Source organism: Aulonocara stuartgranti (genome assembly GCF_965226115.1).
Source record: "Aulonocara stuartgranti genome assembly, chromosome: 12".
In the NCBI taxonomy this organism is placed as follows: Eukaryota; Metazoa; Chordata; class Actinopteri; order Cichliformes; family Cichlidae; genus Aulonocara; species Aulonocara stuartgranti.
In genome coordinates, this window is record NC_138948.1 from 17,543,015 (window position 1) to 17,570,538 (window position 27,524).

Sequence of the window (27,524 nt, forward strand, 5' to 3'; positions counted from 1 at the left end):
AACAAAAAGACCTGAAATGACTTAAATAATGACTAAATCACCTGGGAAGGAAGACAAACATTTAAACACCTCATCTGTGATGTTCCGGCAAGTGCTACCTGACAGCCTCTCTATAGAAGACAGAATCTTCTAAAGGTCAGGAGACACACACATGCACACACTAATAATAATATATAGGCCACACACACGCACACACAACAGATATACATGCAAGTGGTTAAAGATTTGACAGTGGTGTGGGAATGCTTGGTTTGTACAAATTTAGGAGGCATTAGTGTGCTCATACAGTTGAATTGTGGAGACATAACGCCCATTTGGGGTCTAAAAGTGTCATTTTGCAAATGTATTTCCAATTGGTAATGCTTTGGTGGACCTCGGTATTTGATTCTGATGTTAGATTTTATTAAAGAATGGCACAAAATGTAAAATATTTTACTCTTATGTAGTTGTTTTGCACAATAGTTATACCTTAAATTGTACATGTTTGTTTTGTGCTCACAGTATGTGTGTAATGTCAAATGCGGCTTAGCTGCAAAGCCAAGGTGATTTTGCCAACGTTGCTTTTTTGTTTTGGGAGCAAGATTTGAGCGACTCATTGCATCATAGCTGCTGCAGCTGAACTGACTTTATCTCTGAGGATTTAGTGACATGTAGTGTGGAACCAAATGCATCAGCCAGTGTTGGCACTGTACACTACACGTGCTTACATGTGAACAAACCTGAAGACCCAGGAATTTGGAGCAATTATACACACACTCAGTTTTACATGCAGTCGATAACACACATGGGCTAGCGGAACGAAGCCCCGGTCCACCATCACTCAGCACGGATCACTGTCTATCAATTGGCCCAGCTTTTTGTCATTCTCGGAGTCTGTCCAATCTGCCACAGCGAGGATTTAAAGAAGGGGGAAACAAGGATAACTCAGATTAAGTCATCTCTATCTTTTCTGTGATCTGCATCCAAAGCAGAACTGTGGACAATCACTACTTGAAACTCATTCAACTGCCTTTTTGATCTTGCTTGGCACAAACATGCGGACACCAACACCAACTCCTGGCAGATGCATCTGTTCTAAGTAACTGTCAGGGGTGATTGAAAGGGGGGGTGAGAGAGAGTGAGCAGTCATTTCTAAATGTGTCTGTGCTTCAAGAATGGTTGGGGAAAAAAACTTAATGGTTAAAAGTGTCAAGAAATAAAATATGGAATCACTTGAAAGGCAATAAAGCCAGAAGGTGTAATTCTATGACTACAACAAAGTTTGCAAGGAAAGTCATTAGAGCTCATGCATTCTTTAACCCTGTAACACAGTGTAATTGCTGATATTTAATGAAGTGTAACTGAATGGGACATTATGACCTCTCTCAGTGTATCCTGGCCACAGTTATGAATAATAAAATACTACCAATCTCTCTTTTCACACGATGGCTAAATCACATTTTCACAAAACAAACAAGGTACAATACAAATGCATAATGAAGCCGTTCAAATTATAATAATTTTGCTGACATTTGCTTTTTGAGCTTTTCAGCCTCTATTTATGAACCACCCTGAGATAAGAGCTGATCAGCCATCAGCTGTCCTCCCTTGTGAAGCTGTCAACAGTGAATGCAATGCAACCATAAGGAATGACAAGGGATTTCATTGTGAAACCTATCATAGGTGTGACTGACGGATGTTGTTAAGGTAAATCTACTCTGTAAGTTATTAAACCATGGCTTCTTGGTATAGTGGTTTATGTATTCACCTAACAAGGAAAAAAGCCCAGGTTTCACCAAGGAGGAGTCTGAGATTCTTTTGGAGTTGCATCAGGAAGGGCGACCAGCGTAAAAATCAGCCAAATTAAACAGAGTAGAGCTACCTGTTGTGGTGACACCCTGTTAATAAGAGAGCAGAGAAAAGCAGCTTTATTGGGACTGGATTTCTAATCAGAGAAAAATGGCTGAGAAGGATGTTTTGAAAAGAGAAATGTCAGCACCTGTTCATAATTATTTAGTCTCTTATTTGGCTTGGATGCTATGGCAAGTTAAAATAACTATGAAGGGGAAACTAAAATGATAATAACCCAAAAAAAGAATAAAAAAGAAAACAAAAAAGAAATTACTCATATACTGTGGGCAATAGGACACATCAGTATCAGCACAACTATACTTATGAAATATAAACTGGATTAAAAAAAACTGTCAAAAATTAAATTAAATGATCAAGCCGCAACTGGAATGACCCATATGGAAAAGATATATATAAATCTTATAAAGTTTGTATCTGTCTTGTGTGAAACTTGTATGAAAAGCATATAACAGTGAAAACAGATATAAGAGCCCATGAAAATTTATATAATGAAACTTGTATGTTTTGGATACTTACTAAAACAATGTATGAAAGTAATGAGAAAGTGGCTACTTTCATGAGTAAATCATGTAATCCTTATATGATTTACTCATGAAAGTGGCCACTTTCATGAGTAATCACATATAAGTTTTTACTATTTCTTTTCCATATGGGGATACTCGGGGAAAGCAGGATCAGTTTGGTGATTAGTGGCTCTCAAAGCTTCCCACAGCTTACGTTCCTGCCTGCATTTTTGAATGAAACACTGTAGCAATCTGTTAAATGAGGTATGACTGTTTTTGTCTCATTTTTAGCTCTCTCCATGTCTTGATCCATCTAGGACTAGTCATCTAACAAAGCACCGTAGGATAAAACTGCTGCAGCAGAGCCTGAACGAGAGTCATTAGAACACACAAGAGAAAAACATAGATCGCTTTGAAGATAAAACGAGAGCCCCTGCAATGAGAAGTAAAAAGCAGAGTAATAACAAGTGGCAGAGGTCCTTTTGCCTCTTGCACCTCTCAATTTCTGTCTCCTTCATTATCGTGTAGTAAATTCTGTTGTTCTATAAGTAATAGTAAGTGAGATGGAAAGAAAAGGGTGGCGGAAAATCAAAAGCAGTGTGGAATAAAGAAGTAGGATAGCAAGTAAAACTGATTAATATATTTATTAAATCCTTTCATTCATTATTCATTCTTTTCATTACTCATTAAGAAGCACCCATACCTCTTGAAATAGTAATACCCTTGCCAGGTAATCTTGTGCCCTCCTGTAAATTATCACTAAAGGAGAAGGGGTCAATTCAGTAGAACTGATTGAAAATCTGAACTAGTTCAGGGTCCATAGCTGAAGCGCACTGAGCTCTATGAGAGCCAATAAGCTTGTAAACACAAAGTAAGTGTTCAGAACGAAGGCAAATTGCCTACTTTGGCAATGATTCAAAGCTGGCTGGCTACTCTCCAAACGGCAACCGCTGCAACAAACTCACAAATTGTGAGTCAAGTAAACTGATGCTGAATCGATTCACTGCTATAAGACAAAACAAAGGAAAGAATCGAGTTAATGAACGGAAACTGTCACTGTTATGGGGTAGACTTTGCAAGAGGTACCTCCTGCAATCGTGGAAGGCTGGTTATGTCTAACTAGATGTCCATTACAAGACAAATACAATGTAAAGCTACACAAAATAAAAGCATGACACCATGTTTCAACGCATAATTCCATAACCTTAAGTCTGTGGGTTAACTTTTTTGTATGATGTTGTATGTAGAATCTGTCCACTGTTTCTGGTTCAGTTCAAATGTACTGCAATGGCATCAAAACTCTGCCCATAGCTAGAACTGCTCATCCTTCGAGGATAGATTTTAATTATACATCAGTACAGTTTTGCAGCATTTGCTTGTAATTTAAAGGATGGAAACACACTGACATGCACACCCAGAAAGAAATGTAGAGGACACAACTGTAAGTTAAAACCTGTAAAGTAAAATCTGTATAGGGATCAGTATGCAACAAAACAAAGATACCACCACTATTTCCTTTGTCTAAGAGCAGGGTTACATTTCAGAACTGCTAATGCTGCTGTCTGTAGACTTTACTGTGCTTTCAGACTTCCTTGATAAGCACAGCAAGTTGATTGTACATCAAGGCAACAGATGTAAGACATCAGCAGAGCTCTTATCCGGTAATATAAAATGACATGAAACAATAAAAGAGAAAGCATGAGCCAAAGGTCAATGCTCAATCAAAGAAACACTGAGATGAGTAAGACAAAAGAAAAATGGATGGTGGTAAAACAGAAAACATTGACTTACATGGAATTCCCAATTCATTCTTTTCTTTGGACTCAGTGGACTTCTGAAACAATGAACCTTGGGATGGGAAAAAGAAAAGGGATGGTGGAATGATGGATGAAGGGAAAAGAAAAACAAAACAAAATAAGACCAACATCACAGGACACAGACCTTGAGCTAGACTTTTTTTTTGCTCTTTCTTTAAAATCGAGGTTGAATGAAAACATACAGACCACATTGAGACTTTCATTGTGCATCAGGATCTTCACACAAATCTGAGCAGTAAGACGAAATGTGGAAAGACTGCACCGGCTGTGAAAATCGGTGTACTCTGAGCTATGGTACATGTAAGTGGCCTAAAGACGGAACTGCTAGCTATCGTCAATCAAGAGAATTTTGTTCCCCTCTGTTGATGTTCCTCTTTGAATTTACTTTGAATTCGTAGATATTTGTGCTTATGGTGAATGCTATGGATTATAACAGGGTGACCAGCATTGCTTGCTGAATGGCAGCAGCACTTTTAGTCTGACATCTGTTTCAGCTCTGTTGCGACAAGAACAGATGTTTTACATATTTCATTAGGTTTTAATTTAATTTGCTCTTAACTTTTTTGTATTTTCTACTTTTTTAAGCTCCTTCTGTACATTTTTTTAAAACTTTCTGTGGCATTTTTTCTCGATAAGGTCTTCATTTTTATTTCATAAGAAGTTACACTGTTTCCCTGTGTCTGTCTCCTGCAACACAACAATTTTGAAACTTTTGGGATTAAAAAAATTAATCTTATCTTTCTTATCTTATCATGAAGAAGCCTGGATGCATTCAGTTACTGCTGTGTCATTCTGAGTGGTTCACTTAGTTGTGGCAGACAGAAGGTCTATGACACAGATAAACCACTCATGTACTGATGTATAATTGAAGCGCTGGTGTATAATTGATAAAGCCAACATAGCTACATGGTGTGCTTAAAAGGTTCTTGCCAGACCAGCTGATCGTGGAACACTGATTCAGCACTAAAAAGCGAGAAACATTGGCGAGGTTAAGTGGGGTGACAAGCACATATAAACAAACAGCAAGACAAATGACAGGCTTAATGTGGTGTTTTGCTTTAGCTGTACAGGTGGGCTGGGCTACATAGCCCAGGAATTTAGGTTTCATACTTGAATTTGCATGGGCGTAAGACAACAAGCAACTGGCTGCATTTGGTTGACTGCAACAAAATGTCACAATGATTAACATCTGAATCAGTGATTATAGTAGCAGCAGCACACTGTGATAAAAAATGTATCATACTTCAATTATAAAGCAATTGTTCAAACAAATAATAACAATGAAAATATGGTGGGTGTAAAATGAAGCTTAAAATGATTCAGAAAGACCCAACACGAGCACGATGGAGAGAAAAAACAGCACAGTGGATGAGGGCAAAGCTTTTAGACAAGGAGCGGCAAACAGCTAGCATGCTGGGTTAGAAACAATAAGACAATGTAGCCACAATAAGAAGGAACACAAAGGGGAAGAACAGGGCTCTCAATGGGGAGATGGGTTGTTTGATGCTGTGTTGTACTTGCTGACACTGCTCATCATTTTGTGTGATACAACCCACACCTGAGTGTTTTATCCAAACACTAGATTACATAACTGCCAGAGTCTCCGGGTACTTTTAAGTACAGTAGCATCTGCATTCATACACGTGTGTGTGCTCACAGAGCAGGCAGCGAGTAAAATATTATGCACTCAAGGATGGCACAGTGGAGGTCTGAGTGAATCCGTTCCAAGAATCCTGATCAATGTGTCAGAGAAATGTCAAACGGCCAGAACATATAAAACAACACAAACGGCTCCAAAACCCCTGAAAGACTCAAACACTCAGGCATGCATGCGTCTAACTTAGAGATAAAGAAAATGAAACAAACAAAAACAAAGAGAAGTCACTCCATGCTGCAAAGAAGTAAGGTCAAATGGATTTATGCCTCTCAGGGTTGAATAACTTTATAAAAAAAAAGAAAGCAAGAGATGGTAGACGCGACCGAGAAAGAGAAAAAGAGGGAGTGTAGAGTAAAGTATGGTTGAGCACCAAGTCAATTACAGACCACTATCTAAAATACTGCACCCCCAGCACAATCACTGAGAATAAATTATCAGACCTGAAAACCTCCGAGTTACAATTTAAAGTCTTTAAAGGCAGCAAATAAGAACTGCCCTGCCATACTAATGAACTGCTGCTTAAAGGCCACATTTTAAAAGAGCTGTCGTTCATAAACCAGCAGGAATCACTCCACGCCTTTCAAATATACCACAAATATAGTATCTGAAAAATGCTTTGCATACAGAATCTCCTTCTAATACACGTTCATGCATAGAAAACAGTAGAAACATTAGTGCTGGCATAAACCCATCTTTGAGCAGCCGTTTTAAAGACAGGAAATCAATTACAGGAAATGAACCTAAGCTTATACTTCCCTTGGTTTTATCCCATATTCTGGGGCCATACCTTATAGGCTGCAGGGAATCTCTTAAATGGATTGGAGTTGGGTATACAATGCACCATGGTGCAGCTAGAGTAAGATTTGTCAATACTATGCCTACTGCAAAGCTTTTTTTAGGGAATTATATCATATTATTCCATTGCTCATGGCATAGCCCATCTATTGAATCATCACTACTATTCCCTCCATTCTTGCTGTTGAAAGAAGATGCTCGCGCAAGTAACAACTCCAGCTGGAGGCTTTTGTGTTCAGTGATAAAGTACATATATTTTCCCTGAAAAGAATCAGAAATGCTTCAGTGAGAGTAAATTTAAGTACATTTAAAATGATCAAAACCTGCAATAAAAAGCTCACTTGTTTAAAAAACACTTTGATGATAAAATTCAGCAAGATGATGACATTATGTTAACATGAACATGCATAACATAACCAAGTGATTCAGGGAAAAAAAGAATAAAAGTTGAGGTATAATTTCTGTAAATACGGCACATCTGAACTGCTGTTTAGCAATCCAGATATGTGTTATCTCAGACTGTAAATGGACTGCTACTTGCTGAATATAGCACATTTCTCCACTAACTGAGCACTCAAGGCAGTTTTTACTACAAGTCACATTCACTCTGTGCTTTATTCCATGCTGCTTTAAAGTGCTTTTCTAACTATCATGCACACAGTCACACTCTGACGGAGACATTAGGGCTCATTTTGGGTTCAGTACTCCAACCAAGGACGCTTTGAAATGTGGACTGAAGAAGCCAGGGATCGAACCATTGACTTTCTGATTGGTAGTCTATTTCCTGAACCGTAGCCAGCTGTAACAGTAGCCTAAGCCAATTACCCAGCAGTAAGCTACAAACAGATATTTTGTATGTTCATAACCCATACAGTCAGATTATAATCTACAGTTTAATTAAACCTTTTTTGCAACTCTTGTCTCGATCACAGTTAGATGTATCCTGGGACACCTATGGTACGCTGGGCTGAGACCATGCTTTGAACAGGTGAGGCTCTTTTCTCCTTAAAAAGAAAACAATTAAGAAAAAAACTTGAAGGAAAAGTTCTGGTGTTCAAATGCACATGTCGCTGAGTGGCACCATGACCTGCTGGTTTGGTCCAATATCATTGTCAATCTACAGTATTTATCATCAGGTTAATTCTAAAGTTTCTTAGAGTACTTCGTTTTTGTGAATCAACTCAAGACGAGCAGAATAATTCTCCCTATTTTTATCGATAAGCCACAAATAATTTTCACAGCTGAGAAAACTGAGAACTGAAATGTGAAAATGAGTCTGTATGTCTGCCTTTCCAGAACATTTATACACTGTCATGCCCCTCTCTCACTCTGTAGTATGTTACATGCATGTCTGCCAGTTACTCTGAGCACATGGAGTAAAAAACGCCATTCTAACAAATCAACAAACAAAATTGCCTCCATCTTGGAAAAAAGCTGCTGCTGCTTGTAAGATTATGACTCAGCCCACGTTTTTCATGTAATTTTAAGATTTGTGATTTATGATGTCAGAAGTGTTGGGGGGGAGGGGGGGATTTCAATGATTGTTCCACATCATTATTTATCATTACTTTCCTTGTGAAGCAAGTGTTTTTGACTGAGGTAATGGACATGAAAGTGGTAAGTGGAAGGTTAATAAAGTCATTCAAAACCCTCTCATAAATCTCCACACAAAGGCAGAAAGTGGAGGGCTGAGAAGGAGCAAATCACTAGCTAGCAGACAAAGGTATAAAACTAGAGGGGCAGAGAGGAAAAGGCTTAAAATGTTGACATAAATGTAAGGAATAGGAGGATGAATGGTGAAATGAAGGAAGCGATGAAAGTAATGAAGAAAAAGGAAAAAGAATACTGATGAAGAGAAGCTGCCCAACTGCACAGGTAAGAAACAGTTTTTCCACATATGTTTAAACCAAATCAGGAATCAATTTTTTGAGGAGACTGCAGATAAAAAAAAAAAATAATAATAATAATAATAATAATTTGCCCATTATGTCATCTTTTTTAATCTCCAAATATTGGTGTTACTATGTGCCTTAAAAACAGTATACAGAGCAGGTATTTTGACTGGTTTAAATGAAGCCATTAATTGTCTTCCTAAGCTTCACTCACTCTGGCTTCTGTTCATGGGCAAAGGTTTTTGAACACATTGTCAACAACAAATGTCAACAACCTTATTTATCCACTTACTTTGCATACAGAGTCCATCAGTGCAGTTTTGAGACTGGAGGACGAGACCCTCGCAGTCCTTTCCACCATTCTTGGGAGCTGGATTGTTGCACTCCCTCCTCCTCCACTGTGTACACTCTGTTCCACAGGCTGACCACTTGCTCCAATCTGTCCAGACACCATCCACTAGAGGGAACGGATGGGGACCACGGGAATGAGAGACGGAAAAAAAGAGGGTTTAGAAGGAGGAGACTGAAGATAACGGATTCAATTATTTCCTAAACACTGTAAAATGTGGCATGGGAGAGTACACACATAAAAAGACAGAAATTGAATGCAGAAGCTGAGCACAGGACAAAAAATTGCCCAAATGTATACAGATACAATATGCCAGGATGTATTATGGAAAGAAGTATTCTAAATGAAACAGTCTTGAATAGAACAGAATACCAGTGCACAGTGTGGTGCAGGGCAGTTTGTGTATAGCCTGTCCGTCACAAGGCAGTCCTCCATTGAGAGGGGCAGGGTTAGTGCAGCTCCTGGTTCTTTTCTGGAAACCTCTTCCACAACGGCTGTTACACGGAGACCACTCTGTCCATGTCGACCAGCCCCCATTCACTGCGGAAACAGAGATCAGTCCCTTAATGAATACAGTGTTTTATCCACTTCTTAACTATGTAACGCCCACCCTCTTGAAGATACCATATTAGCAAGGGTTTCTGGGTATCTGTGGTCCACTCATCCATGTGTCCCAGAGCTTGGCGCTATTATATTGACCATGATTTGGAACGATAGGAATCTAAGGGCCTAGTCACACAGGCCTAGAGATTAGCTGGCAACCACTGGTTGCTAAGGTGGTGCAGCAACCTCGAGAAAATACACTCTCCAACCAGCTGGGGAATGCACATTTTCCTTAGTGACTGAAGATTTCTATAGCTTTCTATAGCTTAATACTGTATGCAGATACAGTCAATAAAATAAGTTGAACTCAATCTTTATGACTACTTGAATCAGTGAATATGTTGTAGATTGTCTGAGATAATTAAAAAAAAAAATGATGATGATGCAATCCGTGATTTTAAAATGCCGTTTTATTGAACTGAAATAATTATCTTAGAGAAGGCTGCATGTGTCTGGAAGCTGAGTTGAAATTTAAGCAAAAGAGCTGGATTTTCCTGAACATCAAAACTACACAGACAATCTGCATCCCTTCAAGTAGCCTGCAGCTACTGCAGCATGATTTTCCACTGCTGTGCTTACATTCAGAAATATTCCCACTGAAGGGCACAGACTGACACAAATATGCAAACACATTAAGCTGTATAGCTGGCTAAACACATGTTAAATGACCAGTTATCATGGGGCTCGGAAATTGCTTAACCCGGTGTAGGGGAGAGAGAGAGAGAGAGAGGTGAACTGCTGCTGGATGAATCCTGCGGTTTGTTTTCCATGGTTTCTTTGAAACTCTTCACCTCCTTTGTCTCTTTCTTTTTGCCTCATGTCTTTCATTTGTGCTGCTGTAAAATGCATCTGCATCCTCCTGTAATTAGACCTAGCTGTTTCTTTGTTGTTTAGCATTATTGTTTCTGTGTTTCAAGAGAAAATGTGGCAGGATAGTGCAGACAAAGATAAGAGCAGACTAGACAGGCAGCAGGAGAGAAATCAGCTATAAAGTTAGAATGAGAGAGAGTTGGCATCTGGAGGGGTGGAGTGGGTAGAAATTCCACTGCTGCATCTCGACAGCTCTGTCTCAGCCCAGTGGACAGTGCCCACTCCTTGCCTAAGACCTAATTAGAAATGTATCATCAGAAAGTAACCAGTAAATTCACACACAGACACTTTTGTCATGCATTTCCTTCAGCTTTTAGGCTTTTTTCTTCCTCACTCAGTTGTTGTCTTCCGCTGTTCTCCCCTACCTCACCTTACCTCTCGCCCTTCTTTCTATAGTTGCTTCATTTTTTCCCCCCTCCTGTGTTTTTTCCACTACTGTTTCACCTTGTCAACAGTGTCAGCCAGGCCCTAGTGGAGCCGAGAAGATTGAACCACAGATTGAACAATCTATTTTTGTAAGGATACATCAGTGTCAAACCACTCCATCTCTTGCTGTCTGTATCGAACAGGCACACACGCTCAGTTATTTTGATTGAAACAGTCCTGCTGGTGAATGGAGTCAGTGTTATATTTTGAGAGAGACACTGCGTGTGTGTGTGTGTGTGTGTGTGTGTGTGAGAGAGCGAGAGAGAGAGTGTGTGTGTGTGTGTGTGGGGGGGGGGGGGGGGGGGGGGGAGGGGGAGAAAAATTAAGTTGTATGAGGCATGGGCCTCCACCAAACAAACTCTTTCCTCTCAGCTTCTAGACAAAGCAACACTAGAAGAGAACCAGAAGTTTAGCGAGCTATTTAAAGATGTTTTTTGTTGTTGATTTTCACAGCTATTATTATGCCATATGCTGCTTTATCTATGCAGAGCTGGGAATCTTGGCAGAAAGTGGGAACATGTGGAAAGCCCACATGTTCTAATTTAGAACTAAAGGCAGGATTGGAGGGCTTTAATTGGGTGAGGTCAAGGGTGAGGTGAGAATATCAAGACAATCGCGAAGAGGAAGTGTTGGCACGGCAGTAGAGCTAATTTCACATGGCAGATGGGGGCTGGCTTCGCTGATCAGAGACTCGATATAACTGAAGAAAGCATTAAAAAAGGTGTCATATCATTATATTTCTAACATCAGAAATGAAAAAGTTTAGAGCACACATTAAAAATATGTATAAGCCAAATCCTATTGTTACAGCTTTTGTAGCCACACACACACACACCTACACACACAGAAAGACATACCGACAAACTTACCATAAACAATAACGGTGGCTGTAGTGCTTCGTCTTTTGGCCACTATATTCTTGGCCACACACGTGTAGTTGGCTGTGTCAGAGAGACGCGCCTGCTTGATGATCAGGTTGTGGTCAATAGTGATATAGAAGTTTCTGTCCTCCGCCGGGTCGATTACCTCTTCATTCTTTAACCACTCCACCTAGGGGACATTCAGAGGGTAAATGAGGACAATGTCTTTTCTACACCAATGATAGGCAAAGAGACGTTTTACAGAGGACTAGTTTATTACTGCCATGAAGTGAAACAATTTAAATTTGACAAGATATCTAGTAAGTTATAGCGACGCCTTTTTTGCAACACATACTCCCTGTAGAGGAAATTATAATATTAGGTTCAAATCTTCTTTTCATAACTGATCCAGAGGATAAAATAAGAATACAAATATTAAAGCTTTCTTGGGTTTAATCTTGTTTTTAGAAACTTTTAGGAGTGATGTAGGACTTAGAAAGCGTGCTGCTGTCATCTTTTTTGATGGTTCAATGAGGAAAAGCTTTGAGAACATGCCATATTCAATAGTCAAAGGAAATAAATAAATAAATAAGCAGCTGAAGGACAGGACGCCCGTTAGCGGCTCCCTAATCTGTCTTATGATCTCTCATGCTTCATCTTGTACTGTAAGTAACCCAAACCGCTCTCATGAATAAATCCTTGAGATTACAGATTACAAATTTACAAGCAAATTAATGTGTTTTATGAGGCAGGAAACAATAATAAGACTGATTGTGCATAATGAAATACCAGGAAGCTGCTCACGCACCAAGTCACAGGAATTAAACACTTGAAATCTGAATGACCCTCACTTACAGTGGGCCCTTGACAACAAGGAACCCTTGGGTGGCTGTAAAGGAAAGGAAAATGCCCAAACATATGCTTTCGAAAGGTACTTTGGGTGAAGGGTAGGACAGCGGGAAACTATTCTATTTATGAGCCTAATCAGATTTCCCGAGTGCTGTATTTACTGGACCAAACCCTCATAAATTCAGCCTGTCCAAGCTTTATGGCAGGCACATAAATGTCCAAGCTGTGTTGTTTAATTCATGTTGTTTAATTTCCTCCTCCCTTCTCATTAGGAAATGGATATCTCAGATGCAGAAAAGAGGAAATTCATTGTTATTCTTCAGTTTGCCGTTTACTCACTCTCCACTGTTATTCTCAGTTTTTCCACCCAGTTCTGAATCAGATTCAGTAGTACTCTTTGGTCATGGGGTGCAATGTAGCTGTGAATTCTCAATCTTAAGTGAGATGCTGTGTGACCTTTCAGCTTCCATTACAACATAAAGGTTATACAGAGAAAAAGACTAAGCCAAAGGAACAAAAACATTTATTTACAGTCAGACGATAAGCTTATCCTCATACTGTAAAGGTATAAAACAATGTGTTCTTTTCTGCGCAAAGGAAAAAACCAATAGAAATTACATTTGCAGCATAAAACAGACTATTTGGATCTCTTTTTATTTATGATATAAGAAGTGCTGTGGTCACAGGAAGCAATGATTTGACTATGACTTATTTTGAAGCATTGCCACAAGAGATGCAAATTATTCAATAGACTTAATGTAATGCAATACAAACCAAATCATGAAATAGTTAAGTAAAATAGTTATGATCTACTGTAGAACATGTATATATATACATACATGTGTATAATATGCAGAACTATTCCAGTAAATGGTCCAAACACGAATTCTTTTATATATTTATATTTTCTTTGTATCCTGCACTAGGAAAAATTCTGTTGTAATGCCATTATGAATGGAGCGTGCTGTGACAGTGGTAATTTCATCTGAGCCACAGTTTTGAATCAGTGTCAGTTTTTTCCTGACAAAGAAATTGCCCGTGCCCTGCCATACCACACTGAAGTAAGACAGCGGTGCCAAAAGTCCCACTAATGTGTTTTTTTAAGTTAAGACAGCAGCGTTTCTTTATAATGACAGATTTATTAAACGTGGGGAAAAATAAATTGTCTGAAAGACATTTATTTTCTCAAGACATGTCAAGCTGTTCATCAATGTTTTCTGCACAGTAAAAGAAAGGGAAGCATTTCTTTTTGTAGGATATTATGCAGTGATTTTGCTGGTCTGGCCCACTTGAGATCATACTGGGTTGTGTGTGGAAATGAGTTTGAAAACCTGGATCAACAAATTAGCCATCACCAACACATGCCATTAGACAGCGTGGACGCTTAAAATGAATAAAATATGGCATTAAGCAAACAAATGTAACACTGTTTTTGGTAAAACTAGTCTCTTGTTCACTGTATTACAAAAATAGTCTCTCGTGGTGCTTTGGATGCTCATGTAATACTTATAATTTACTGCTACGCTGAAATTTCCCAGATGATCCAATGGAATGTTTTTTTTTAATTTAATTTTTCTTTTTTCCTCTTGCATTCATGTTAATCTAACATGCACACACTTTATAGAAAAGAAACAGAATAGGAGCGGAAGCATGTGAATGCGTGTGGGTAAACCAAGAGAGACAGGTGACGTGGGGGCGAGAGTTAAAATAACAAATACACATTCTCCCTTGAGGTTGGTTTGATCCAATCAGCCACCCTTTGCAATTCACACACATGCACACAGTCTTACACCAGCTGTGGCTAATGATGCAGTGGCAGTGGTAGAATAGCCACCACATGTGGTCTCTTTGTCTGAAGCCAACAGAGCACACATCAGTCTAACACGCGTCAGTCTTCAGGCGTCGTCAAAGTCCACGGTGGCTTTCAGTGCATTGTAACACTAAAGCTCACAACCCGTACAAACAGGCTCTCTCACTCTAGCTTGCTACAATTTCAGTGCAGCCGGTAAAACAAGAGAAATGGACAAATTAAATATAGACAGAAAAAAAGCAGTGGAATGCTGAATGCTGTTTATAGTGACCTTTTCTTTTACATTAAGTTATATTTATATAAAATACAAGTAGAGGAAATTCATAATGAAATAAAACATTTAAGGCAACAGTACAGTGACAGCTAGACCTGCAGAGGTTTTTGGTGATTGTGTTCCATTAAACTTTGCACTGAGTAAGCGAGCACTCTGCATCTATGGACAGGGAGATGTATACAGAGTATATCAGAGGATAACAAATATAGATGCTTAATAAAAATGCTAACATCTCCTCAGCTTTAAGGCAAACGGTGCAATGCCAGAAAACACGTACTATTAACAATAAGGTTTTCTTGTTTTTACTCATCATGCACAGAACTCCAGAACTAACAAGTTACAAATAGAAGGTCGCCCAGGTTAACTGAATGTGGAGCTTAAGTTACTGGAAGAAGAGTGGTAGAACAATTCAAATATATGGATATAGTTCTGAGAAAACGTATTTGTTCCTTTCCCGATTCTTAGTTTTTCCATATTGGTATTAATTAAAAGTTTTCAGTCAAAAAGCAAACTTTAATATCAGATGAGGAAACGCCGAGTAAATGCAAAATGCTGTTCAAACCTTCCTAGTCATGCGTGAAAAAGTAATGGCAACAACAACTGCAATTAAGTCTTTGTGATAGCTGATAGTCTTTTACTCCTTCTCTGTGCAGGAATTGCTTTAATTTGGTCAGACTGGAGAGTTTTTGAGTTGTTCAGAGGTGGACTTGCTGGTGTGTTTAGGATCACTGTCTTGCTGCATGACCCAAGTGGGCTTCATCCTTAGGGCATGAACTGATGCCTGGCAGAATTCATGTCTAATGTTAATTTTTCTTTGGATGGTCTGAAAGACCAAGCAATTTTTTTATACATGGATGGACAACCTAGACGCGTTTGTGGCATTTAATCATTCTTGTGTTGTTAAGCCAGTATAAAACAGGATGTCAAAACTGCCTGCTAATTTCTCTCACATTTTAAATACATTTTTAGCCCTCCTTGCACAGCCACTGTTGTTAAGTACCTGACAATGTTTTAAATGTCATGAATATTTTAGCAACGACACCACAAGTAGTTAGGGGGAAAAAAAAAATTGTGTTTTTCCTCGGTCATATTTTTTTTTTATTTTATCATGTTTTGTAATCTGACATCTGTTGTTGCACAACATTGTAATCATATTTTAGCAGGGCTGTCTAGTGTTCAACAAAATCTCTTAACGGATGTTCATTATGCTAATGTGCAGAGAAGTAAATGCAGCTCTTTGGTTCCTGACCTCATACTGTGAGCACAGCTACATTTGTGCACAAAGTGTTCTATAATGTATGTGGCTGCAAGACTGAGTTAATATCTCAATTTTATGAATTGAACTGAATAGTGTACGCCGAAGTGTTTAAATAGATTAGCAAAATCTCAAGGCCTGTGCAAGTATGTGTTTATGCACGCTTACCTGTCTCAGTGTAATTATTGTGAGTGAATCAAAGGTTCCGAGCGTCAAAGTTAACATTGAACTGATTTCTCTTTGTTCTTTTATCTTGCCCAGATGAAACACTAGAATTGACACCTCATTTTTAAACTTTCTTTTTCCCCAATTTTCACTCAAGCCTTCTCTTCTTATCTCGTCCCCCCCAGCCCCCCGTGCTCCCCCGCGCACACATCCAATCGAGCAAAACTTTAGACCCTCATCTCTCTCCCACACAATCGCATGCGTGCACATGCACACAAAGTGGTGTTTCTGTCACATAAGAGGACATTGTATTGACTTACATTGATTATTTCCTACTCTAACCATGAATGCTACTTACCTAATCCCAACTATTATGGCCAAATTCACTAAATGAGGCAGATTGGTGTGATGAGATCACAAAAAAGCGCTGATGGGAGTGCACAGCGCACTGATTTATAAACAAAGACGCAGATAGTTTGTTCCAGTGATGACCAGCATTCTGCCAAGAAGAGTGCAAATTAGCTTACATATACATATACTAGGGGTGCAACGATATTCGTATCGATATTGAACCGTTCGATACAGTGCTTTCGGTTCGGTACGCATATGTATCGAACAATACAACATTTGTAATTTATTTTATCAACTTTTCTTCTGACGATGCTGTCTGTGTGGAGTGCTCAGTGAATCTGCGTTCGACTACTCCGCCTAGGCTGCACTGTCGAGCGCAGATCCACTGAGCGCTCCACACAGACAGCATAGTCAGAAGGAAGAGCGCAGGGCAAGCTAGCGAGACAGAAGTTAAGCTCTCCTTGCAACATGGCAAATTGAACCTCTCCCACCCTCATTCAGATCTGGCATTTGGAATTATTTTGGTTTTCATGTGACGTATGACCCTGAAGGTAAGCGCGTCATGGACTAAAGTAAAACAGTATGTTGGATGTGCCACGCAATGCTCAATTACATGGGTGGGAGCTAGTGTGTTAGCGCAGTTAGCTCGTTAACGTGTTGGCCGTCTAGCCCCATGCACGGGGCTATCAGGGGTAGCTCGTTAACGGAGATTTGCCGTGTTGTGGCGTTAAGGTCATTTTAACGAGGTTAACCTGAAAGCACTAGTGGGAACACAACGAATATGACTGCACATTTACGCCGACATCATCCTAGTGCAAAGACAAAAACAACAAGCATGCTACAAACTTTACCCGAGTCATTTAGACAGCCGTTAGCACATGATTCTCCTTATGGGGACCTGATATGTTTAATATGCTGCTGAGAATATAGCCCAGAAGAAGCGGATAGTATAGCTTTTATTTTGGAAAGAGCCATTTCTCTGTAATAAACTCTCTTTTCCAAAGATGAGTGATTCCTCAATCAGATACAGGGCTCGCAAAATCGCTAGCCCGATGTCCTGGGGCTAGCGATTTTTCCAGTCGGGCTACCAAAATTTATCTCTGCCCTGCCCGTCCGGCTATTGTAGGAAGGAAAAATATATGTCAATGCTTTTGCATTCTTTCGGAAATGTAGCTGGGTAATTATGTCATTGGCATCGGTGAGCCACTGTCAATATGTGACATATTGAAATCGCGTTTGAATTTGCGCTTGTTTTTTTGCTTTCACTTTGCAATCGCGTGAACTGTGTATAGAGAGCGACAGCACTGATTGGTGAGTGATGATAATTTGCGCACCAATTCCTCTGACATTGTCTTATTAATCGTTAGCTTACTACGCAAACATGACAAGTGAAATCTCCCGCAGCAAGCTTAAACATGTGAGAGGTTGATCGCGCAGAGAATCGCTGAGCTTATGTGAGTGCGTGTGTAAAAGCAGCAGTATATATATTTTAGTTCTGCTGAGCCAAATAAGACAGGTCAGGGTGAAGAAGTGACAGCCAAAGAAAAGCTCCAAGTTATGACAAATCAGACTATAAGGCAAAAAGAAAGTGCAGCTTTATGGTTTCATGGCCAAAATAATTTCTGTGGCTGCGATATGATGAGCTAAATAACCAGGGCTGCACATAAGTGGTCCGCAGGTGCGCATTCGCTGTCAAAATAAAAAACACGCACAAGGGTTAGGGTTAAATTTAAAAACTGTACTTTTGAGTTAAAATATATATTTATAATTTTAATAAATGACAAATTAAAAAGGCATGAACATTTTATTTTGTATCGAAAAAATATCGAACCGTGACACCAAAGTATCGAACCGAACCGTGAATTTTGTGTATCGTTGCACCCCTAACATATACATATACTAATTTGAAAGAGCAGACAAGGTGAGAGAGCGAGTAATCTACTAACAAAAATGTTACAGTGCAGGCTTTAAGAGCATGGCAATTTAAATAAATGAGAATTGATACATTTATTTTATTTATAGACAAAGTCTTCTGTTAGGAATTCTGCTGGATGGTGTGTCTATAAATCTGTGGGATCAATACTGATGTGTAGAAGAATACAAAAACATTATTTAGCTCTAAGCTCGCACGCCCATGCGTTAATGTTACTGCGATGTACAGTATGAGGCTGGAGATATGCAAGTCAACATTGTAAGATTCATGCACTCATGCAACACTTTAGACACTCAGTCATAGCAATAGCTGCATTTTGACAAACATTTCAGTATGATGTTACTGGCCCGACACTAGAGAAGGAAATTAAAGTGGTCTGTGTGGTCACTGCAGAGAAAAGGTTCAAACAACCCTTGAGGCACCTTTCTGTGTAGAAGTGTGACTAAAAACTAGCAAATCAATCAGCCCACTGTAAAAAGGGACAAAAAATATGCATCCTTGAATGTGTTTTATATTGAGATTCTTCTCTCCCCGATGCTCCAGCTGGAGTTCATCTAGATTTTGCCCTCAAAAACCCCCCCAAAAAACAACAAAACAAAAAAACAGTATTACTGAGCACCAGTAAGACTAACAGGATACAACCAATGTTTTGGCACCTTGTTTACAGCTTTGAGAAAACCAGTCACACCAAGTATGCACTCACACTGATAAAACTCTCCCCTTCTTATTCCAAATAAATGAACCTGCCTAGTGACAGCTATTATAACCATTTCAGGCGCAAAATAAGATTTTTCTTTTTTTTTTAAATTCAGTTCAATAAAGTGTTTGCTGCAAAGCTTAGTAAAATCACTTTTCTCTGGTTCTTTTAAGTGTTTTTGTCCCATATTTTTATGGTCATAAAGTGAAACTCCTACAAAATACATATGTAATAAGCCCAGCTGCAAAGTTACCTGTGAGTTACATTTTGGCTTTTTTTACACAAGTTTTTTTTATCAGCATAAACATGAAATGTGTGATTATACATGCAAGTGTGAAAATATTTCCAGTGTTTCTGAGTGTGATCACAAACACAACCTGAGTGTGTCAGAAGGCACCGTTTGATACGCTTGCAAACACAAGCTGTAACAATGCCCTCCGTTTCAACTGTAACAGGATTAAAAGAAAAAAAAGTTCAGCAAGAGTCCATTCTTTTTTCTTTAGACAAAGAAATCAAAAGGGCTTCTTCGTTGAAAGGATAAAGGCTTTGTCTGAACAATTACACACTCACTTTGTTCCTGTTTTCTTGCCGTTTGGAGCTAAAGACTGACATTGGTTTGGCTACAGGTATACACTGTGAGCAAGACTACCAGATAAAAGCAGGTTTGCATTTCCCTGGCTCTCACTAACGCACCCACTTGTGGTGATAGATATTGCTGTACTGGGGAGTGAGCATATCTAAATATGCAAATACTTTCAGCTGTTTTCTAACTTAAAAACAAATCAAAACAGGAGAAAAGGTAAATGCATTGCATTTAATGACAATCTATTAAGATATGCATCTTTCTTTGGCAGTGGAACAAAGACGTGCCTGTATGCTATGAAAGATAAAAGTAGGCCAAGGCATAAAGGGAGAGAGATATATATTGCCTTTTGTTACACTGTAGTGCAGCATGTTTTGAAAAGCAAAGCAGGAACATCATAGTCATATTGTGTCACAAAAAGAAACAGTATAAATCTTGCAAAAGCAAAATAAATGGCAGACCACAGAGCAAGAAGTAAGATAACAAAACAAAGAGTATCTATGGCAAATGCTAAAATATGACATGCTTTGTAGAGCCACTACAAAGAGTCTCATAAGGGAGCTGATAACAGCTTAGTGATACAAGGTCTATGGGTAGAATCTGCCACTGAATCACAACATTCATTTTTCAAAATAGGAACAGCCAAAAACACATCTATGCACAATAAGCACAATGAGAGTATGACAGAATACAAAATTGGCTAGTTAAATTACAACCTGATTCTGCAGTCAAATCACGGAAATCAAGCTGTACGCCGTGCATGTGTGAGCCCGTGTGTGTGTGTGTGTGTGTTTGGATGTGTCTGTGAAATGCCGAAGTGTTAATATGTATGTTCATCGCTGAGGATTATCCCCTTGATTACTTATATTATCTGGGTCCTTATGTGAGTGGGTTAAAGAGCTCTAATAGTGATTACCCTACCTATGTGTGGGTGGGAACTAAATATGCATTCGATTTCCATGTTTTAACAATCCAAACCCACACTACACCTGTTCCAGGAGGCTTCATTTCCACTGGGGTGTTGGGTGTCAGTGGAAAGAGACAGTAAAGAGACATTCATGAAGATTGCTCTTCAGAGTTTAGCCCTGTCACCTCAAGCTTACATGTTCTCCCCGCATCTGCAAGAGTTTCCTTCAGTTGTTCCAGTTTCTTCCCACACAGCAACGATATTCACAGTGGATTCCAGGCAGGATTATTCCAAGTGAGAACATTTGATATCATATGTTGTGCTTTGGTTTTGTCTATTTAAGTGCAGGACACAGATGTATGTGATTTGGAAACTGTATACTATGTGTGGACTAAATTACTTTAGTCTAGGAAAGATGATAATTTTAGTTATGGTCAGATGATTTTGATATTAACCAAGTGCCTCCAGTTTGTACTTAATCAAAAACACAAGGGATGATTTATTTTCTACTAAAGGTAAGTGATATTTGTAAGTGAAAAAAAAAAATGCTGCCAAAAACAGTCTATTGGTGAATGGCCTGAAATAGCTTTATTTCTTGGTTTCTGTAGACATTATCCACAGTGTCTTTGCTGTGCATTTGCATTACCATGTATTAACATATCCGTATGAAAGTGAAACTGCACGTTCCTGACAATCTCAAGTCATTAGCTAAAGAGCATATCACGGATAATACTTTGGCACAATATCTCTAAAATTAGGAACATCACGTCTCGGAGTGATGATGAAAAAATAGTTTATGCATTTATTACTTCTAGGCTGGACTACTGTAATTCATTATTACCAGTTTGTTCTAAAAACTCCCTGAAAAGCCTTAAGTTGATCCAAAAATGCTGCAGCGAGAGTACTGACAGGGACTACAAAGAGACAGCAGATTTCTCCCATACTTGCTTCTCTTGACTGGCTCCCTGTTAAATCCAGAATTGAATTTATAATCTTTTTACTCACATAAAAGGCTTTAAATAATTAGGCTCCATCTAATCTTAAAGACCTCATAGTACTACATCACCCCAACAGAGCACTTCACTCTTAGACTGCTGGTTTATTTGAGTACTTAAAAGTAAAATGGGAGGCAGAGCCTTCAGCTGTCAGGCCAATCTTCTGTGGACAAAGCTCCCAGTTTGGCTTCTACTTTCTAGATAGTCTGGATCAGCTGAATCCTCCTTTAGATATTCTACAATAGGCCTAGAGTGCTGGGGGGCTTCCCATGATGCAATGAGTATTTCTTCTTCACTCATTTATTTTTCCAGCTCACTATGTGTTTATACATCACGCTGCATTTAATCATTAGACATTATTAAATTTGTCCACGGTGTGTCTTTTGTCCCGTCTCCCTCCACTCCCTCCCAGTGGTTCATAGCACATGGTCGCCCCTCCATGACCCTGGTTCTGCTGGAGGTTCTTTCCTGTTAAAAGGGAGTTTTTCCTTTCTACTGTCGCCAAGTGCTTGCCCATAAGGGCCATCTGATTGTTGGGGTTTCCTCTCCATTATTGTGAAGACTTTACCTTACAATATAAATTGCCTTGAGGTGACTATTGTTGTGATTTGATGCTTTATAAATAAATCAAATCGAACTGAACTGACATTCGGAACAATCAAAATATATGCCCCAACATCGTGAAAGAGACCATAAACTAGGCAACAATGCACTTATAAAGGTAGAGCAAGGGCCGTTTTCCAATTAGCTTGTACAAGACTTTTAAAATATTTTTGGCAACCACAGCTATGCCCCTCCGATGACCTTTAACAAGAATGCAAGTTTAAGGTACGCATTCGCTACACTTTACAGAGCCAGAAGCTATGTTAAGTTTTGTATTGTATGTGGTATGTGTAATTTCAGAATAGGATTTGATGTGACATAAATACTGGTATGACTTCGTGTCCAAGGCTGGAATCTGAAAGTACACTAACATACCCAGTTCCTATAGATGCTGAGTACTTGCTGCTTTTATAAGGAACTTGTATGACCTTTAATCACTCTCTCTCTCTCTTTCAAATGTCATCAAGGCATGTCTGCGCGATGCCTTGGTGACATTTGAAAGGTATGCCTGTCGCAAAAAATGCTTATTTGTATCTTTGGTGAAGCATATATAACTCCAGCTGTCTGACTGCCCTTTCCCACTCAACCCCCAGCCAGTACACACACTCAGATAGACACACTGACACATTACAACCAGATGTGCCACACTCATTATTACTGGCTCTGTTTGGCATCTATAGAGCCATCTCTGTAATTACCATGCCTGTTTCCATTATCAAACACTCACATATGCCCATATGCTCTCACAGACATTTAACAAAGCCACACGCACGCCAACTTAGTCCTCAAGAGCCCAGTCGCTCTAATCAGTGGAAATAAACAAGAGAGGAAAGGAGGACATCTAAGAACGAAGGAAAGAAAGAAAAAGAGTGCAAGTGAAAGAGGGTCAGGGAAGACAGAGGTGGAGGGAAGGGAAGCAGGAATGAAGAATAAGACAACAGAGTGACAGTAGGAAGGAGAAAAAAAGAGCAGGTGTGATGACACATATTGAGAGGCAAAGACACAGATGAAGTGAGGGATACAGCAGAGAGAGAGACAATGAGAGATGTGTGCTGGCAAAGCAGACCATCTATCTTTCTCTCCTGCTGCCATAAGCTTTCTTGACACAAACCCAGACAATTGGCTATAACTGTCTGTGTGTGTTTATCAGACGATAATACCAGCAGATGCCACACACACCTACACAAGCGCCAACCTGGGTCCTGATGTGTAGCTTAGTAGAATAGTAATCAAGCTATTCATTAGTGCAGTAACAAAGGCTATTACTGGCTAATCAACAATCTTCAAACTCAATCGAGGAAAGCTAATAGAAATTTAATCCAACAGCGCGCTTGAATATGGTGAAGACTGTCTGTGAGTGTGAGTCTAAGTGTGTGTGTGTGTGTGTGTGTGTGTGTGTGTGTTTTGATATTAGACAAAACAATTAACTCATTGTGTTAAGATGAAGAAAAAGACTTTGTTGTTTCAAACAATTACAAAAGCGTAACAGTCATGGAGTGGAAAAAAGACTAAAATAATTTGTCCTGGAATGTTTTCTTTAGAATCAAATAAAGATGGCACTTCAAGTGAAATCACTGTCTAAATGGATTAAATGAAACTACCATGATGCACCTGGGAGTTTGCGTTCACTCACTGTGCTCATAGGTAGACAATAGCTGAAGCTGCTATCCATGGCCATCATTCAGCATGTGAACATCTGCAAATTGATTTGGAGATCACTACTTACAGTAACACTACAAATTGTTTGATATGGTACACCAGGCATTTGTGCAAACATATATGTTTGCATATATATATATATATAGTACTCAGTCTATGCATTTGCTTTATGCTCTCCATTTGAAAGCTTTCACATTAAACTGTTTTTTCCTTCCTGAACATCTAAGTAGTCTTTGCAATCGACCTGTTATATATCTAAGCGTTCTAACTTTACCACTTAAGTGTAAAAGTAGTAGCCATTGATTTGGACAATCAAGGTTAAGCAAATTTGCACAGAGCAGACAGTGTGTGTGTCTGAGTGTGTTCATTTTCCTTCTGTTGTTTAATTTATTGGCTTTGCTTTATCTGATAATTTGTAACTTTCTAACAAATACAAATGGCCACATTTTGGTGCCAATAAAAAGTCTGGACAAACTGACCTCGCTCCCATCTCCACTGCAGTTAAGTCCTTAAGTATCTGAAGAATGACTGCTTTTTGTAATTATGCCGCTAACCATTTTTATACACATTACCTACTTTCAGATATCCAAAAGTAATTGGACACACGAATGTAGCTTTAAATATAACAATTGTAGCTTTAAATATAACAATTGTAGCTTTAAATATAACAATTGTTTGTAATACTCTGTTGAAAAGGGCACTCTGCTGGACCATCTCTGTCTTCAGTTTTGTCTCCAGTCGATACAAAGCACACTTGGTTGGTCTGTTCATTCATTCATTCAGAATTCAACATACAAGCTAATCTTGGTTTCAAATATTAACTAAAGATCTTATATGATACTTTAAGCCAAATACTTATGAAAAAAAAGGAAACAAATTCTGTTTCCAATGAAAATAAAAATGAATGCAATGGTTTTCTAATAATTTAAACCTTTTTATTTTTAACAGTATAAAAATGACATGCCAAATCTATAATACTATGTATATATAACCAACACATGCCAATAAACATGAATTTTAAGGTTTTGTTTTTTAAATATAGACTTTGTTTTTGAGAAAAAAAGTGTAGTAAGCAGACATAACCAAACCCACCAACAGTCAAAGACAATGTGCTAGATAAAGATGCCAAACACAATACCAGAAATGTTGTAGTGACAGTGACTGTCACTGAATTATGTTGATTATATTACAATCTGTCGCCTACAGAATATCTGCCCTATTTCATGTTATTGTTATAATTGGCCACGTGTCCTGGTAATTGTGTCTACATCCCAACTACACTTGGGAGGTGATTAGGAAAATCCTGCTGTCCAGTTCTTCTGTGGGGAATTAACTACAGTCACAAACCAGTGCAATACATGCCAGGAATGGCCAGATTGCGCAGGTTAATATTAGGTCACTATATTGCTACATGGCATGCAAGCAAGTGAAATGTTTGTGTGTGTCTCTGTGTGTGTGTGGGCGTGTACTGTATACATGCATGCCAACATGGAATTTCAGAGGCTCTGACAGCTTAATTAAGAAGATGCAGGCAAGTGACACAAAGACCCAATTAACCAAAGTGACATAACTGGGTCGCCATCAGCGATCATCACACATGATGATCTGAAAGACACCTTTGATAAAATTCAGTTTTAAATTATTTGTGTTTATTTTGTTGTTTGTTTTTGTGTTTCTGTTTAATCTGTTAAAAAAATTAAACAGGAACACATTTCTATCTCCTGGTAATTTTTCTACTATGCTGTAAGCAAAAGACACATTAATTAGGGGTATATATATATATATGAATAAGGCAGTTTACACAGGTTTACCCTTAAGGTTACTGCAAAGACTTGATATGATAGATTTCTACAGTGTTTTGATCAATTGTTTTAATAGTCAACGTGTAAAAAATGTTTGTTTTTTAACATCAGTCCAGCAAAAATATGCAACTGCATTTAAACACATCTACCATGATTTTGTTTTTATACTTTGTTTTTTCTAGTTGAACAGTCGCTGCTGTGACAAAGAATAACAACAATGAAAGGAGTGCTGGGAGAGGTGTTTGCATAAGGTGATTATGACAAAAGTGGTTGTAGCCAAATTTAAACCTGTTTTTTGTTTTTTAGTCAAAGTCACACATCAATCATTTTGTGATCACATCATACACAGTCTGAGAATTCTACAAAGCATTGTACATAAAAAGAGACAACTTGGTTTACATTTTTAAAAGAGCTCTAAGACTAGAAAATACATGGACTTGGGCTTTGAGGAAAAGTACATATAGGAGAGGAAAAAAATAACTCCATGTGCATTAGTGTGAGGAATAGCTGAGTACTCTCCAAGGTGTCCCTCACAGACAGAATTGGGACACAGGCGGACACCCAGTGTGACTGGGACAGGCCTACAGAGGCCGCTCTATGAACTAATGCTCTTGTGCAAAACGGTACACACTCAGTAAACGATGCTTGACGTGCAAATCATACATCAGAATTTTGCATGTTACCAGTATTTCTCTAATTATTGTACTTTGAATAAATTCACAATTATTTGTCTATTAGCAATATTTAATACATGTGCTTTTTACTACTGCGTTATCCCTCAAAACTGAAGTAATGCAACTAATCTGTTCACATTCAGACACGTAACCTTATGAGTGGCAGAAAGAACAGGACAATAGGGGGAAGCAGGTAGAAGCAGGTGATATGTAGGAGAGGCAAAAAAGGAAGTTGCTCAGCACTAAAGGAGGTCACAGATGTGCTGAACAAAAAGCTTGCATCGGCTTCTCCAGAGCGCACACATGCACACATGCACACGCAGACACACACACACACCTGCACACACATTATGTGTTACCGCTGAGATTTAACACAGGTGCAGATGCTTCACAGTGATCTATTAGACTCACCCTCTCATGTCAACATTCAAGTGTGGAGAGAGACAGAGGGAGGAAAAGATGGATGGGGAACAATCTCAAGAGAGGGCCGGATAAAGAAAAGGTATTTCCACGGCAACGGTGAGGGAGGAAAAGATAGAGAGTTAGGGGAGGCCGTGATTATGCCGGTGGAGGAGGAGGAAATGGGGAAAGCAGGCTAAGAGGAGATACCTATGGGTGATCCATTAAAGCTAAACCGGCACTGTCAACAAATAGGGAGAGGCAGCGAGAGAGGAAGGAAGAAAGGGCGCCCGTGGAGGAGAATGGAATGAAAAGAAAAAACAAAAAGGTGATGAGGAGGTAAGGGAGGCTACGAGAGGGACAGTGTGATTTAGAATTTTATATGGTCTGGCCACAATTAGGGAAAGAAAGATGAGGGGGAGAAGAAAGAGACTGGGTGGTAAATGAGTAGAAAAGGGAGTGGAGGACCAGTTGGTGAAGATATACAGTGGTAATCCATTAGGCCCAACAATTTGGAGAACATAAGAGAAATAAAAATCATGAGAGGAATGCATGGGAAGAGACGAGGCAAAGAGAAAAAGGGTAAAAGCAAAAGCATATTTCTCCTTAAATCAAAAACTGACAACAAAAAAAGAAAAGAAAAACAAAGGTATTTAAATGTGCATGAGTGTATAAAATCCACCAGTAATTCCTCTCAGCGCTAGCTTTCCTAACCTATCTCTCTAAGCAAAAGAAGAAACAGACATTACATACAGTGGATAGACTACCACAATGGAGGATTGATGGATGGGTTGCTCTTTTGAGACTCGGTCCAGGTGGTTGGCGAATAAATGGGAAAAAGATGTGCAAAAAGTGAAGGAAGCAGAAGAGAAGGTCAGTGACTTGAAAGTGCAGTTCAAAAATGAAGGAGAAGCACATAAGAACATAGAATTTGTAACATTACAA

General features: G+C 39.0%; 1 protein-coding gene across 2 annotated transcripts in view; it reads right to left on the bottom strand.

The window, feature by feature from the left end:
- LOC309719040 (netrin receptor UNC5C-like) overlaps nucleotides 1-27,524 on the bottom strand; it is a 187,146-nt gene that overhangs the window by 23,777 nt on the left and 135,845 nt on the right. Inside the window, exons 5-8 of one of the 2 annotated variants that reach the window (XM_082554813.1) lie at nucleotides 11,633-11,813; nucleotides 9,237-9,404; nucleotides 8,808-8,972; nucleotides 4,146-4,202 (exon numbers count right to left, since the gene is read on the bottom strand). In XM_082554813.1, the coding sequence (XP_082410939.1) occupies nucleotides 4,146-4,202; nucleotides 8,808-8,972; nucleotides 9,237-9,404; nucleotides 11,633-11,813 (571 nt within the window). The remainder of the gene's footprint in view (nucleotides 1-4,145; nucleotides 4,203-8,807; nucleotides 8,973-9,236; nucleotides 9,405-11,632; nucleotides 11,814-27,524) is intronic. The other variant, XM_082554814.1, reaches the window with a different exon arrangement.